Source organism: Diabrotica undecimpunctata, chromosome 4, assembly GCF_040954645.1.
Source record: "Diabrotica undecimpunctata isolate CICGRU chromosome 4, icDiaUnde3, whole genome shotgun sequence".
Taxonomy (NCBI): domain Eukaryota; kingdom Metazoa; phylum Arthropoda; class Insecta; order Coleoptera; family Chrysomelidae; genus Diabrotica; species Diabrotica undecimpunctata.
Genome location: NC_092806.1, coordinates 139,668,649 through 139,686,328, shown reverse-complemented (window position 1 = coordinate 139,686,328; position 17,680 = coordinate 139,668,649). Strand labels below are relative to the sequence as shown.

General features: G+C 33.8%; 1 protein-coding gene across 3 annotated transcripts in view; it reads right to left on the bottom strand.

Annotated features, from left to right (window-relative positions):
* The window catches only part of sdt (MAGUK p55 family member stardust), a 419,055-nt gene that overhangs the window by 186,167 nt on the left and 215,208 nt on the right, over positions 1-17,680 (bottom strand). For all 3 annotated transcript variants that reach the window (XM_072530396.1, XM_072530397.1, XM_072530398.1), the window contains one exon: positions 3,555-3,739. In XM_072530396.1, coding sequence (XP_072386497.1) covers positions 3,555-3,739 — 185 coding nt within the window. The remainder of the gene's footprint in view (positions 1-3,554; positions 3,740-17,680) is intronic.

The following is a 17,680-nucleotide window of genomic DNA, read 5'->3' as shown; positions in this document are numbered from 1 at the left end:
GTCCGCGGATGTTTACTTATGGGACAAATAATATTGACAAATAATAGATCAGATCAGATTCACCTTTTCTTTCAACAACAAAAATAATAATATTGAATTGTTAAAAATATTGAAATTTGTTGTGTTTCTTAGATATTTAATAGTCTACAGTCTAAGAAATGAGTTAGTTTATATATACAGGGCGATTGGTTAGTGTGAGGAAGCTTAGTAGATCTGTTATAGTAAAAATTACAAAAAAAAGTTATTGACAAAAATTGTAGGCAGCTTTAAACTCCACATTTTAAAATTAGTTACAATCTTACAGGGTGTTTCATGAGATAGCGGCAGACCAAACTTATGTTTTTTTAAACAGAACACCCTGTATTTAAAAAGTTATAACCAATATTACCTGAAAATCGTATCAAGTTTAACTCCCTGTATAATTAAAAAGGAGTATAGGAACATTGATCTATTGCAACCATAGTTTTTTAATAATTGTTAAAAATTATAAATTATAAAACATATTCGTTTTCATAATATTCGTTAAATCAAATACAGGGTAAGTCAAAATACAAGTACATTATTTTCTTGGTAATTTTAAATAGAACACCCTGTATTTTATAGCACTATCGAAATGTACTAATATCGTACTTCAAATTTTATGAAGTACTCCCTATACCTAAAGTTATCAGTTTTCTAGATATTTTTATTTTTCCATCAAAGTATTAATTTGGTAGATATTTTTTGGTAACGAAGTTCTGAAAGAATAAACAAATAATAAATAAAATGCCTATTACGTTGTATACCGTCCAAGAAAAAGTGCAACTTGTACCATGGTACTTTCAGGGTCACTCGATACGCGAAGTAATTGATCACTCGATACGCGAAGTAATTGATTTATTTATTGTTGCCTTCGAAAATAGACCCTCACCAAGTGTTATAATCGTTAAAAATACCATTTAACATTTTCAAACTTCGGGATGTGTAAACAGTTGTAAAAAATGCCATGAAGGTAATGAACCATGTGTTAGACCTGTCGATGAGGAGCGTCAAAACAGGGATATTGATATTTGCGCTTTTGTGGAAGCTAGTGAAACCTGCAATAGTGTACAAATTGCTAGGGAAGTTAACGTGAATGCTCGAACTGTCCAGCGAGTTCTCAAAAGGAATGGGTATCACTGTTTTGAGATACAACCATAAACACAAGAACTGTTTCCGGAAGATAACTTTAGGCGGATGGAGTTTTGTGAATTTAAGTTAGATAAACTGAATGAAAATGTACACTTTCTAAAAAATATTTTATTTTCTGACGAATCTTCATTTTCATTACATAAAAAACACAATCCATCCGTTGCAAGGTATTATTCTCGGAAAAATAAGCACCTCAGTGTTGCAGTGCGAACGCAGCATCCGCAAAAGTTAAATGTTTGGACTGGGATGTTAGGCGACCATATTGCCGGTCCATTTTTTATCGACGGAAACCTAAACGGGCTCAAATATTTACAACTTTTACAGAATGAGATCATTCCGGCAGTTCGACGCCTTCCCGTTAATTTTCAGGAGGTTTATTTCCAACAGGATGGTTGTTCGGCTAACAACTTTAGAGCAACTATTGACTTCCTCAATCAAACGTTTCCTGATCGACGGATAAGTACACGTGGTACAATTAAATGGTCCACTAGATCCTGTGACTAGAAAATATTTATAGGCATCAGTTTGAAAGGGCCACAAACCTAGTCGAATTAAGCGCAAAAATACTTCATTTCTCTGCAAGCATTACACCAGCCCTACTCCAAAATATGAGGAGAAATCTGTATGACAGATTTGGTTACTGTTTAGCACAAGGAGGTGCCCATACTTCATTAAACTGCTTTCCTAATTTTTATTTTTCGTTAGGTACATGTTACGAAGTTTGTAGGTTCTTAATTAGGTAGTATTTTTTATGTTTAAGTTTGGAAGAATTTTATTTTTTTTTATTTAAAAGTACAACCGATTCTTCGTAAAAACGAAGTATTATGACATATGGGGCTGAAAATTGGATCATAAAAAAGAAAGACAGCAGTAAGATAGTAGCAACAGAGATAGAATGCCTGCGAAGATGCTGCAGAGTAACAAGAATGGATAGGAGAAGTAATAACGAAATAAAGCAAAGAACGTCAATAGAAACAGACATACTAACATACATAGAACAAAAAAGACTAAAGTGGTATAGACATGTAAGAAGAACTAGTGACAGTAGATGGATAAAGAAAATAACCGAATGGAGCCCCATAGGAAGGAGGAAAAGAGGACGACCCCGAAAATCCTGGAGGAAAGAAGTAGACGACGCCATGAGTAAGAGAGGCCTAAACGATGGAGAATGGGACAACAGAGAGAGATGGAAACGGTTGAGCGAGGGAAATCAGTGGATACTGTAGAATCCCTGAATATATATACAAACGATTCTTATTCTGATTTTTTTTTCTTTTTTCTTGCTCAAAAAATTAATTTTAGAGCATTATAATAAATATACTCTAGAGATGGGATTGCAATAAATCTTAATTCCTATAGTCAACAAAACAATTCTGTCAAAAATAAAAATATTTTACTCTGGAATAAAAATCATTTTTTAAGACACTTTATATACAACTAATAAGAGTTGTTATCTGTATGTTATATGATATAGATCAATATATAGGTATATTATAACTGTGTGTATGGGAAAATAAAAATGCTTTTTCTATTTTCCTTACAATTTCATCATATTTTCTCGAGTTTATACGAAACGAAAAAAGTAAATAGACATGACGTGTGTCATGTCACTTTATGTTTAAATGAACTACCACTGTAGCAGAGGTAGAGTCTTAATAAAACATTTTGTATAAGGGTATAATGTAACTGTTTGTATGGGAAAATAAAACCTTTGTTTTACTATTCTCTTTATAATTTTCTCACCTATTAGACCTTTCTAGGACTTTAAATAATTATTTTAAAACCAAAATAAACCAAATCGATTCAGTCGTTCTCGATTTATTATAAAAAAAGTTATAAAAACATAAAATGACGTTCGTTAAACCGTCATCAAAATTACTTTAACGTGATAGACAAAAAATGGCTTTAAACTTAGTATTTTGCGCATATTTTTTTATTTAATTTAATAATCATTTTAATGTTCTAAGCTAATAGCAATGGTTTTAATGAAAGTAGAAAATCCACAGTTGGAATTCAGGTGTCAAGGATAATATATATAATATTCAGTGCGCTGCATAATCCTTTTTAAACAGTTTTAGCATTTTAAACACACTTGATGAAACAAGATATAATCTCAACCACGGCTTGCTGAAAAGTATACATTTAAAATGTGGTTTGGAATAAATATAAAATTTAGTTTTAGACGTGAAACGTGCATATATTATCCACTTTCAGATTTTATTATTTATCTACATCTACAAAAATAAAAATTACTTGTGCATAGGCAAAAATATATCTACGCAGATATTTGGAATACCATTTATACAAGCTAAAATGATTGCAGTTAAAAATAATATATAGAAAATATCCTTTGAATGCAAGTATATAAGGCGAAAAAGTCTTACCTATTTTCTAAATCAATGCTCAATTTATTATTATTGCTTTCTATAATGGCCGTTGTTTTCACTTTATTATTGTCTTCTGCAGCTAGCAGCAGCTCAGTTCTTCCATTTTGGAAAGGAGAAGAGCTTCTTCTATCTCCTAATGTTCTAGCTTGTGTCGGGCTTTCTCCAGCTTTAAGGAGATCGTTCTGGAAAAAAAATCAGTCTTAAATTTACTTACTAATATGTTAACCAGGAGTAATACATTTAATGCGTAAACGTATTGCGTTTCATATTCTGACTTATAGGATTAAAGGGCAGGAACCCAACAAAGAAATAAAAATATTAACTCCCTTATACAATAAACCATGTTTGCCATGTAAAATAATGTGTGGATATATCGTATCACCTCCATGATAATGTCTAAACGGATTAGCGATTTTTCTTACGCAACTACGTCTTGATTTTGAAAGTGGATTACAGGGAGAGAAATATATAGAGTGGAACAGCCAAATGGAATTTCAATAATTAGTAAATAGGGGCATTTTAAAAAAAAGACACTTGGACACAAAAGTTCATTGGTATATTTAGTTGATCATATTCTGCAATAAAAACTTTTTATACAGGGTGTATATCTTGTCATGGCTTTGCACAGCAGACACAGCTTACAGATAATACATGGATATGCACCGACAGGAAACTCAACAGACGAGGAAGCTGAATCATTTTACGAGGATCTGACAACAGCAAGGAACCAATAAAAATCACACTTCGTAATAATCACAGGAGATTTTAACGCAAAAATTGGAACAAAAGAAGAGGGCGACACACAATATATCGGTCGCTTTGGGCTGGACAACAGGAATGAAAGGGGTGAGATGTTGTACAACTACTTAAACAACGAAAATTTATTTTGTCTCAACACTTTCTTTAAAAAATCTAAACAACGTAAATGGACATGGATCAGCCCAGACAAGAAAACTAAGAACGAAATAGACTATATACTCTCCAATAACAAAAACATATGTACCGACGTGACAGTACTAAACAAATTCTATACCGGAAGTGGCCATAGATTGGTTAGAGCGAATATTAAAATACAGACGAGAGTAGAACGAAACAAACTTATTAAACGAGAACGATACCCAACCACCAATGTCCTATTTCAAAAACAAACCGAATACCAAAAAGAGCTAAGCACAAGACTAAAATCAGTAGAGACACTGAGACAAGTGGATATAAACGGACTAGCCAATAAAATAAAAGTAACTGTAACATCAGTTAAGAAAATATGCTCAAACACGAAAACAGCCAAAACATCTAAACTTCAACCTAATACAATTAAATTACTAAAAGAAAGACGAAACAGAACAGATCGAACTTCGGACAGCTTCAAAAGTTTAAACAAAAACGTGAAGAAAGAAATTAGGAACGATCATAGAAACTATACTAACAATCTAATAAAAAATATAATACAAGATAACTGCAATATGAAAGTACTCAAAGCAAAAAACTCAAACGGCACAAGAAAAATCATAGAAATAAAAAATGAGAAAAACGTCACAGTCCGAGACAGAAAGGAAATAAGCGAGGCCATTGAAAAATTCTACACTAAATTATACTCGGCAAATACACAACCACAACAACGACGTACTGAACGAGCAGTAATTAACACCGGCTCAGAAGACATACCGGACATAACCGACTATGAAATAAGAATGGCCCTAAATCAACTAAAAACGAATAAATGTCCGGGAGAAGATAAAATTACAGTCGAAATGTTGAAAATCGGTGGAAGAAAAATAGAACAGGTATTAAATATTTTATTTAATAAAGTAATTGATGAAGGAAAGATTCCTCAAAAATGGTACAACTCCGAAGTCATTTTACTATTCAAGAAAGGAGACAAAGCAAACATCGAGAATTACCGACCAATATCCTTGCTCTCACATCTGTATAAATTACTAACTAAAATCATAACCAACCGCCTAACACATAAGCTCGATTTCCATCAACCTATCGAGCAGGTTGGATTCAGAAAACATTTTAGTACCATAGACCACTTGCACACCGTAAGAACACTGATAGAAAAATGCACCGAGCATAATGTTCTAATTCATATTGCGTTCGTCGATTTCCATAAAGCATTCGATTCCATCGAATTATGGGCATTGCTTGAATCTCTAGAAAATGCACGTATAGATTCAAGATACACTAACATAATTAAAAACATATATGAAAATGCCACCATGCAGATAAAGCTGGACGAAAGCACAAAAACTAATCTCATAAGACTACAACGGGGAGTAAGACAAGGAGACACCATCTCTCCCAAACTATTTACCCTTGCTCTAGAAGGCATTTTTAAGAAACTAGAATGGAACAATAAGGGTATCAACGTCGACGGATCATACTTAAACCACTTGGGATTCGTAGATGACATAGTTTTAATAGCCGATAATATCCAAGAACTAAATGATATGTTACAATTAAATGCAGTTTCAGGAGCGGTAGACTTAAAAATGAACTACAGCAAAACAAAAATACTGAGCCGAGACCAGACAAATATAACAATACAAAATCATACCATAGAAAATGTTGAACATTATGTATATCTAGGTCATGTTATCAAACTAGGAAAACCAAATCAAGATGCTGAAATTAAAAGAAGAACACAACTGGCATGGGGCGCTTTCGGCAAATTAGCATATATCTTGAAAAACACCTCCATTCCTGTAAACTTAAAGAAAAAGGTGTATAACACATGCATACTACCAGTTTGTACTTACGGCTTGGAGACAGTAGCCCTTACCAAAAAATCTGCTAAAAAATTAGAAACAACGCAAAGAGCAATGGAACGAATCATGCTTGGAATATCACTAAGAGACAAGATTAGAAACACCGAGATAAGACGTAGAACGAAGATTAGGGATATTGTGGAAGAAATTGCAAAAATGAAATGGCGCTGGGCAGGTCACGTAGCCCGATATAATGACAACAGGTGGACACGGAGAATTCTGGAATGGAGACCAAGGACGACAACAAGAAGCATGGGAAGACCTCAAAAAAGATGGGTAGATGACATAAGAACAGTGGCAGGCAAACAGTGGATTAGATTGGCGCAAGATAGAGAAAGATGGAAGCAATTGGGAGAGACTTACATTCAGGAGTGGATGGAAAATGGTTGAAAAAGAAGATACAGGGTGTGTCATGTAACAGTGGTCAATACCAAATGCCTTATTTCAAATACAACACTCAGGAACTCATGGAAGATGACTTTGATAGGACAACGTATTTTTGTAAAAAATGATGGCAATGTTAGATAAAATCGTTATTATTCATGTTTTGTTTTCTGATGAGTATACCTTTAAAATATAAAGACACCCAGAGAACCATCCAAAACAAAATCAGGAAAGCCAAAGAAGAATGGATGTACAGCAGATGTGAGGAACTGAGGGAATTACTAAAAAAACATGACTAGTTCAATGCATACAAAAAGATTAAGGAAGTTATAAATCCTTTCTTAATCTTTTTGTATGCATTGAACTAGTCATGTTTTTTTAGTAATTCCCTAGTAATTTAGTAATTAAGGAAGTTATAAATATGAAGAGGGCCTGCATAGCGCAAGCGGTAGGATGCTTGCCTCGCATGCCGGTGGTCCGGAGTTCGAATCCTACCGCCGGCAAGAACAACTAGACATTTTTAAAAATGTCTATAGGCCCCAGGTCGACTCAGCCTGAATAAAATGAGTACCTTGGGTAAAACCAGGGGTAATAATAGGCGGTTGAAGCGTAGCACTGGCCATGTTACCTTCCTGGTATACCGTAGGACCTAGATATAGCAGACTACCCTGCTATACTCCCAAAGCCGCGAGCGGTATAAAACGGGAGACTATTATTTATAAATATGAAGAAAAAATTCACTACAAGAACTCTAGTAGATGATAACAACCAAATAGTATCTAGCCCAGAAAATGTAGGAAATATATGGGAAAAATACATCGAAGATCTGTTTGATGACGAAAGAACAAAACCACAAATGAACATAATAACAAGACACAATACTCGATATATTAATATCGGAAGTTACAAAAACAATCAATACGGCAAAGCCACGAAAGGCCTCAGGTCCAGATGAGATATATGTAGAGATGATAAAACTTATCAATGAAGCAAATCTTCAGTTTCTAACACAGTATTTAACAAAATATATACCACTGGAATCTTTTCAGAAGACTGGCTTAGATCGACATTTATACCTATACCCACAAACAATAAAGCAAATAGATGCTCACAGTTCAGATTAATTAGACTGATGAGCCATTTTCTGAAAATTTTACTCAAAATTGTACATCAACGTATAAACGGAAGAATGCGAAAGAAATCTGAACGACAATCAATTTGGGTTTCGTATGGGGCTTGGTTCGAGGGAGGCATTATTTGGCCTCCAGATATTACTACAAAAATGCCGAGATCAACGGAAAGACGTGCTTTTCTGTTTTATCGACTTCGAAAAAGCGTTTGATAGAGTAAAACACACAGAACTCATAGAAACCCTAACATGGTATAGACATGGTATATAACACGGTGGCCCTTATTAAAAATCTATATTGGGATCAAATGGTGTCGATTAAAATAGACAATCGTATGACAGCAGAAATGTCAATAAAAAGAGGAGTTCCCCAGGGCTGTGTACTTTTTCCACTATTGTTTAATATATATTCCGAAAAGATCTTCCAAAATGCCCTCGAAAATATTGAAGAAGGAATAAAAATGAACGGAGAATATGTAAACAACTTTAGATACGCAGACGACACCGTCATTACTGTGGACAGTGCTGAGGATTTGCAACAACTTTTGAATGCCATAATCAGATAGGGAGATATCTTGGGGCTGAATATACACACAAATAAAACAAAAGTAATGGCCGTTACACGCGCACCAAATGACGACATTATTATTGGTATCTTGGTTGCTGGATAACAAACGATCTTGACTATGTACGATACAAAGTATGCTAGGTGCGCTTTTCAAAGAATGAAAAAATTCCCAATAAACTCTACCTTATCGTTGGATATCCGATACCAATTTGTAAAAATATTGATTTAGTCCATATTGCTATACGGAGTGGAAACATGGACTCTCAGAATCACAAGTATGAGACGTGTCGAAGCCTTTGAGATGTGGGTTTTTCGAAGGATGCTGAAGATCTCTTGGACAGAGCACGTGACCAACAACGAGGTGCTGAGAAGAATGGGGACTGAGAGAGAACTACTATATATTGTAAAAACCAGAAAAACGAGATATCTAGGACATATTTACAGAGGAGAAAAATACAGCTTCCTACGACTGATAATGGAAGGGAAAGTGGAAGGAAGAAGAGGTCCAGGAAGAAGAAAATGCTCCTGGCTGAAAAATGTAAGAGACTGGACAGGCATGGACACACATTCGATACTAAGAACAGCTCAAGATAGAGAGCAATTTGCTGTAGTTATAGCCAACCTTCAGTGATGGAGAATGCAGCTTAAGAAGAAGATACCTTTACAGTTCACGGGCATGCTAATTGTCAGAATCGTCAGAAGCGAAGCGAATATTTGCAAACTAGGGACTTGCGAGATTTTGCGACTGATTTCTATGATAACGTTTACTCAACTGCTGGTAACATCCAAATTATGGAGACATCTAGCGGCGGGGTTTTTACCCGAATTATCGTTAAACACCTTTCTTCGTTATTCCTTCTAAGAATCGCAATATCGACATGGTTTAGAATCTATACCAGGTGAAACGGAATTTCAGATAGACTTATTAGGAATCCAATTGTCTTCATTTTGCTCGATCACAACTTTAAAAAGTACATAAAATCTACTCAAACATTTCGTGGAGCTGACTTTCATAGCGATTACAATCCAGTTATAATGGATATTAGACCAAAAAAATTTTTGAAAATTAAAAGACATCTCACAGCTGAAGAAGAATGAAAGGAAAGTATAACTAAGTACCAAGGTTGAAATAGAAATAGAAACGATAGAGAATTTGTTATAGACATTAAAGTAACATCCATACGAGAAGAAGAAATCACGTTTATAAAAAGAAACAAAAACGCATAACGCAAGAGATCATGGATCTCATGACTGTAAGACGAAAATATAAACAAAAACACAAACGAATCAATAAAATCATTAGAAAAATGTACAAAGAAGCTGACGAAAACTGGATGTCAACAAAATGCCTGAACAACTTCAGGAAAGATTCGACACCTTTAATGTCCACAAAAAGTGAAAGAAACGATAGGTAGACAGAGAAAGAGACAAGAAAAAATGTTAAGAAATAATAATAACGAAATAATTGAAAAATGTCTAGAAATAGCCAAAGAAGAAGTTATTCATGTAGTAAAAACTCAGAAAAACGGAAAAGACACCGCTTCAGACAATATCAATGTCGAAGTAAATTAATTGCAGACAACGAAAATAAAAGCCTAAACTTGATAACAGCACTTACTCAATAATACATCAGACACACGTAAAATTCGATTAGATTGGCTAAAATCAACATTCGTAACATTACCAATAACCCAATTCCTCACAATGCGATAACTATCGAATATTAAGCTTAATGTCTTATGTCGTTAAAACTTTTCTCAGATTCATCCATACACGAATTTACGAAAAGTGTGTGTTTTAGATGAGTGACACTCAATTCGGATTTCGCAACGAATTGGGAACACGGAAAGCTCTTTTGCCTCAAATGATTCGGAACTATATTAGCACCAAAGGGCAGGAATTGGAATAGAGCACATAAACATCTGAAGATATACGAATCCGACGAAGAGTGCGACAGGGTTGCGTCTTATATTGCGTATTATATTTACTAAATAGTCAATTTACTCTTCTGTTTAACAAATTTTCTTTCTTTCGTGAACATTTTTGCTTTTTTTATTTCCTTAGAAATTTTCTTATGCCGCCTCTGCTGCCTAAATGAATAATTAAAAGTAAAATGGCACAAGAAAATAGTTTCAGAATCAGAATAAAAACTCCAGAGAAATACGAAAGAGGAGAAAATGGCAATTAATGATGACAAATAGTCAGACTGGCATACACCCATACAGGATTATAAAGCAAAAAGAAGAAGAAGAATCAGAAGTAGAGGCACTACAATATTGTTTTTGTTATAAAAATGAAAATAAAGTTAATTAAAGTTTTTAGTATAATCAAAATCTAAAAGTAAAAGTGATAAAATTGCATTTAAGTATACATAAATTGTCAAATCACACAGTTATAGGCCAGGAAGTGAAGCAATTTGTCTCGCATTTTTTTGTCAAGCATGGTTTTACTTAAAATAGCCCAAGTATCCTTTTCTATCATGCCGCTGAACGCTAAAACCTTGGGGGTGGTTGCCACCCCATCTCAAACGTGGGAATTTTTCATTACATTTTAACCATAGAAATCGATAAAAAAAGTAATTCTAAGAAGAAAATAAATAATCTTTAAGTATATTTTTTGAGTTATTCGCGGTTAAAAGTAGCAGTTTTTGGACGAAAAATCGACTTTTTTAGAGGGTTTTTTGGGAATAACTCAAAAAATATGCATTTAATCAAAAAAACTTTAGATATCAAAATTGTAACTTTTAGAAACACAAACAAAATCCTTTTTTTTATTTTTCTACGGCCAATACAAACCGATGTACGAAAAACGGCATGTTAAAGGTGAGCTTTGTCGTCAAATACATAATAGACCGAATACAATTAGACCTTTCAAAAAACAAAGTTTCAAAAATAAAAATTCAGCGACTTATGATCAAAATAAGGTCGGTACCCACTTTTTTCTACAAAAAAATCAGTGAAAACAATTCCCTAAACTACCCTACTAATTAAAATTGATCTTTACTCTTCCGTAATTCTTTTTATATATGTATTATCAATACACCAAAGAGGTTTGACCTATTTAAAAGGCCTAATTTTAGAAAAATTGAAGTTTAAAGATAAATTAATTTTTTGTAATTTTGTATTTTTAACTCTTTTCTTCAAAATATCTCCGAAAATACTAGAGATACGAAAAAAATAATAGAGTACTCTATTTTAGCTTTTTTAATAACTAAAATTTCCCTGTGCATATATTTTCTTTTTTTGCAATTTCGTATTTTTCAATCTTTTCTTTAACACGTTGAGTACGGCTGTACAAAAAAAAATATACCTCCAGCCAGCGTTTTTTTTATGTATCTAGATTCATTTTTATCTAATTAACATGCCACAGTATTCTTTCTTGTTTGATTTTCGATATATCATAAGTTTTTTTAGAATATACTTTGTGGCACAACGTTTGTTTCACGCCGGCCAAGGATTAATTTGTTTATTCCAGCCGGCGTGGTTTGTTACGCGTACCACACGCTATATTTCGCACCAAATGCATATTCATGGTTCTTGGAACAGTAGTGGGGTGACTGAATTTGCAGATCGTTTGTATTCTATGTCTAGTTAGAAGTAGTTGTTATTAGTTGCTGCTGACGGAGTGTTGTTATCGTGCCATTTATTGCAATATGGGAGATTATGAAAAAGAACAGAGACGTCTGCAAGCCATTTGGAATGAGATTATGTCTGATGAGGACAATGAAAGCGAATTTGCCGATGTTTATTTGTCAGAAGAATATGAACCTGAATCTTCCAATGAGTATTCTTCTGATGGTTGCAAGGAGCCAGTTCCCAAAAAGCGTGTCAAGAAAAATGATGAAAAATCTGGCGAAGGTACTTCTAATGTGGTTTCTGCAACCGTAAGTTATTGAACTTTATTTTTATTTTGTCAACAATAAACAGGTAAACTTTTTGTAGATGGATTTGGAATCTGGTTCACATGAAACTATTTCAATCCAAGGAACAAGGACTGTTGAACAACAAACAAATATTATTGATGTAACTATACAAGAAGTAATTGATATGGCCACAATTACTGAAGAAGTGTGTCATAGCGAGCAATTTCAGTGGAGGGAAGTTGATGGAACATCGCTGAAAACATTCGATTACAGTGTAGAAAACGACGGAATAAAATCTTCGTATTACGAGAATTATATAGATCAAAAACCATATGATTGTTTCAAGATCTTCCTTACTGACGACATAAATTATATAGTTGAACAAACCAACTTATATGCACAGCAGGTTTTACAAAATTATACTACACCGTCAAATAAGAGGAAACACAAAAATAAGTGGGTTCCCACAAATACTTCTGAAATGGAAAAATTTTTTGGCATTATTATGTGGATGGGATTAGACAAATATCCTCGAAAAAAAGCATACTGGAGTAACGACATTTTGAATACAAATTCGATAAAAAGTATAATGTCTCGAGATCGTTTTGAAGAGCTATTAAAGATGTGGCACTTTAGCGACAATAATGACCGATCTGTAGTAAATGATCGGCTAAGAAAAATTACTCCACTTCTCGAGAAGCTAATTGAACAGTTTCAAGCAGTAATGGTGCCATGTGAAGAAGTATGCATAGATGAGACTAAAATTTAGACAATATATAAAGAACAAACGGCACAAGTTTGGCCTAAAACTGTACAAATTATGTACTATAGGTGGGTACACATACAATTTCAAAGCGTATTCTGGTAATGATAAGACTGATGATGGTAGTGTTTCCGCAGGAGTTGTGTTGCATTTGATGGATAATCTACTTGACTGTGGGCGTACTTTATACACTGACAACTATTACACAAGTGTGAGTCTTGCAACCAAGTTATTAGAAAGAAATACACACCTAGTTGGCACTGTAAGAGCTAATCGTAAACTCACTTCTCCCAAAGTAGTTAATACTAAATTAAAAAAAAAATGAAATTGTTGCTGAAGAAAGTTCTACTGGTATAGTAATGGTAAAGTGGAAAGACAAACGTGACGTGATGATGCTTACGACAAAACATCAAGCAGACACCACTAAAATAAAGAACAGACGCGGTGAAATAGAGAAACCAACTGCTGTCGTTAGTTACAACAGGTGCAAGAGCTACATTGATTTATCAGATCAACTCAAGTCTTACTCTCATTGCCTTGGACGAGGTAATAAGTGGTATCGAAAATTAGCAGTTGAACTGATTTTTGGCTGTGCATTAGTAAAGTCCTTTCTAATAAATAAGGAGGTAACACAGAAAACAATTAAAATAACGGAATACAGGGAGCTGTTAGCTGCAAGGTTATTATTCGGTAAACATCGTGTGGACCATATGGAGAACGAAAAAGCAGATGATATAGAACAACTAGAACACGTTTTGGTACACCATAAACGAAACCGTTGTGTTGTGTGTTAGAAGGCCTTAAAAGAATCAAATGACAGGAACACTGCAGCGAATACTTGTTTCCAATCAGTTTGGCAATGCAATGGGTGTAAAAAGAATTATTGTATTCCTTGTTTTTTTCAGGAACATAAGATGAACAACAAGAAATAATATTTTTTTCGTAATTTTACATGTTTTGTTATAATTTACTAATATTCCGATGTTTCATATGCTTATTATAGCTTTCCACTAAAACAGAATTTTTACTATTTACATTTTTTTATTCACCTTACCAAAAATAGGTTCATAAAATCAAAACAAACGTCCGGCGCATATCAGCCTCTCGCTAGGACGGTTCTTTTTCTATTTCTGCTTAAATAGCACAGTCGCATGAACCGTTTTGTAATACACGCCGTCTAAGTGAAAGTATACCATGTGGTACACCATTTGTGCCACGCCGTCCAAGGATCAAATCGAGTGTGAGACACGTATTGTCTCACGCCGTACGCAACGTGTTCAAATATCTCCGAAAATACGAAAGGAAATACGGAGATACGAAAAAAATAATACAATACATAATAATAATTGTAGCTTTTGTAATAACTAAAATTTCCCTGTGCATAGATTTTCTTTACTGTGAATATTTACCGAGGTATAAACTCACCACACTTAAAAACTAAGCGATCTTATGGAATTTAATTTACAGTCTTATAGCTCTTTCAAAAACCTTACAAAATCATTAGTGTAACAACTTTTTATCACCAAAAATGAAGGAGCTATGTTTATAAAACGATTTTTTTTTTTTCAAAAAATTTGAATAGTCCGCTTGGGAGTGTAACAGAGCATTTTTAATGTACATATATAATACCACAGAACCGGCTTTTCAGCAGTATTTCGTTATAATATGTTCCACTTTCTCCATTCAAATCGAAAGACAGAAAAAAAGAAACATCTGCTCATGTATCTGCGTGTGTGAGTGTATATTTCGTTGATTGCTCGTCAGTGTGTTCTACAGTTCGAAAAAATAACACGTGCTCTGACAATTTTTGTAGAATTATTCAATTGTGTTTATTATCTGTATATCTTTAAGTAAGTTTTCAATCTCCCTTTTGGCAAACAATCTCTGCGTAACCTGAATTTTAGTACAGGTGATAAAGAGCTAAAGTTAAATAAATTTCTATTTCAATATAGAATTACACCTAATACTACTACAGGTTTAAGTCCTTTAACCCTTATGTTTGGTAGAGTGATACGGTCAAGGTTACATACTTTTGAACCAAAAGTTGTTTGTGACATAGCTCAAGATGATAGTTACAGGGTTTTAAATGAGGGGAAAAGAGTGGAAGCTAGAGATTACATAGATACAAACAAATGGAGATTTGGTCGGGTAGTAGAAAAACTGGGAAAGCTGCACTATATAATCAAATTAGATGACGGCCAGAATTGGAAACGACACATTGACCAGTTAAGAGCTATAGGGGAAAATACACCATTACAGTCTAAAAATAATGTTATGCCTTATGTGCCCACAGTTATAAATGAATTTATCGAGAAACAAACAGCTGCTTGTGAGTTAACTCCAAATGGTGATAATACCAATATACCTGAGGTACAATCAGAACGAATGGATGCCAATAGATTATCTTCTCATAGTCAAGGTGATTCAAAGTATCATTTCCTGGCCTTGCTCAGATGTTCCTTTGCGCCGTTCCAAAAGAACAATAGTAGCACCAAAAAGGTTAGATTTATATTGGTATCATAATATTACATTTTAGGGGGGGGGGGGAGAGTGTTATATCTTCTATAACATTACAAACTGCTGTTCCGGCCTACACCTACGTAACACACCAAATGTCATAAAAAGACATGCTGTCATTGTTTTGCGGGGGAGTTAACCTATATTCATTGTACTACATTATTTATCAAAAAAATATAAGATGTAATTTACAAATTACGAGTAAATTCATTTCAATCCTGAAGACATCAACCAAGATAGTCAAGATATCTACAAAGTGTGTACGGACACAACAGTTTATACCCCTAAAAGTAATCAACGGCCTTAAGCATGATATAGAATATTAAGTACACTGTGAGATGATCCTAATTCTTTCATTGATGATCATTCTTTTAGGATAAATAAATTTTTTTGTATAGCTCCACCAAGGGTGGTTTTAAGGGTTGAAATATTATGATATTATATTCTAAAGCATAAAACAATTATTATTTAACTAATAAAAACCAAATGTTGACCATATTAAACTTTAAAATGTTATTTTTTACAATTAGTTTTCACCCTTAAAATACCAAAAGCGTAAGACTGCTTGATATAGAAAATGAACTAGAGGGTGAAATGAGCCTAACCCCAAAATTTTGTACAAATCGATGCTGGACGAAAAAATTGCGAGGTTTTGCCATTTTTTCAGCTTTATTTCCTGGTCTATTATATATTATCTTACCATTTATCTATAATAAGACTAAAAGTTCGAAAGAACTAAGAAAGTTCAAATGACTCCACCGATTATTGTAGTGGGAGTCATAAACTTTAATGATCTTTATGTTATGGTACGAAGTTTTCTAAACACTAAAATAAAAGTCATTAATGACAAAAATATCAGAATTGATGTGCAAAATGAAAAAGATTTTACGAAGTAATGGAAAGGAATAGTTAATAGAACATCATTTTATAAGTCCACATCATATTGTACAAAGGATGAGGAAACGTAACTACTTCCAAACTGAAATATAATACGAAACAATCCCTAAATATGTTTATATTAGCATGTAGACATGATGAGAATATTAAAAATATTTTTTGTAAATTTATTACTTATTAGAAGTTCGATTTAAAATTCGGGTTTGACAAAAGTGAGACTTACCTACACCATTATGCAAAAAAGCAAAGTCTATGGTCACCTGCAAAAATACTGCGCAAGTACGTTAAATTTACTGGTAACCACCTGACAAATAATTATCCAGCCAAAATGTATTCATTGTGGGGAATGTCATTCAGTCAACTACAGGAGATGCAAAATAGAAAAAGAAATAAAAGAAGTTCAAAAATAAATAAAATAAGCACACGGCCTTACCTAAACAGCCACAAACATTGAAATGCAGGAATCATCATAAAAAAGACAGAAAAACCTATAGTCAGGCGGTTACTAATAATTTAGATTCTAAAAATACTAACCAAAAACTGAGCTCTGAGGAAAACCATCAAAAATTCGAAGACATTAACCAAAATGGATCAGCATATTAGCAGATTAGAATATAGCGTAAAAAGAGGTAACCCCAAAACCCCAAAAATATTATTTATTGACAATTACTCTATAAGCCATATCTGAATTGCCACAGATATGTTAAATGCATTGGACTTTACGTGTTCAAAGGTGGGCCTCAGAATAAACTTGACCAAAACTAAGTTTATGACAAATCTTGTCCCCAATAACCATTTAACTATTTAATTCAAAGTGGTAGAACTGGACAACAGCTCCCAAAGGAATGAACGGAGGCATAAATGAAATCTATATTTAAGAAAGGAGATAGAAAACGATGCGAAAAGTACAGAGGAATAAGCGTAATATCATCAATAGGAAGATTATATGGGAAGATACTGCGAGAAAAGATAGAGCAAGCGATAAAAGGCAAAATCGGAGAGGATCAGGCAGGCTTCACGGCAGGAAGATCATGCATAGACCACATATACACACTGGAACAACTGTTGGAAAAGAAAAAAGCAAAAAATAGAGATATACATTTGGCATTTGCGGACATGAGAAAGGCGTATGACTCTGTACCTAGGTCAGAACTATGGGAGGCAATGTACAAATTAGAAATACAGACGGAACTCATAGAAGCTACAAAAGCTCTGTATAAAGAAAATAAAGT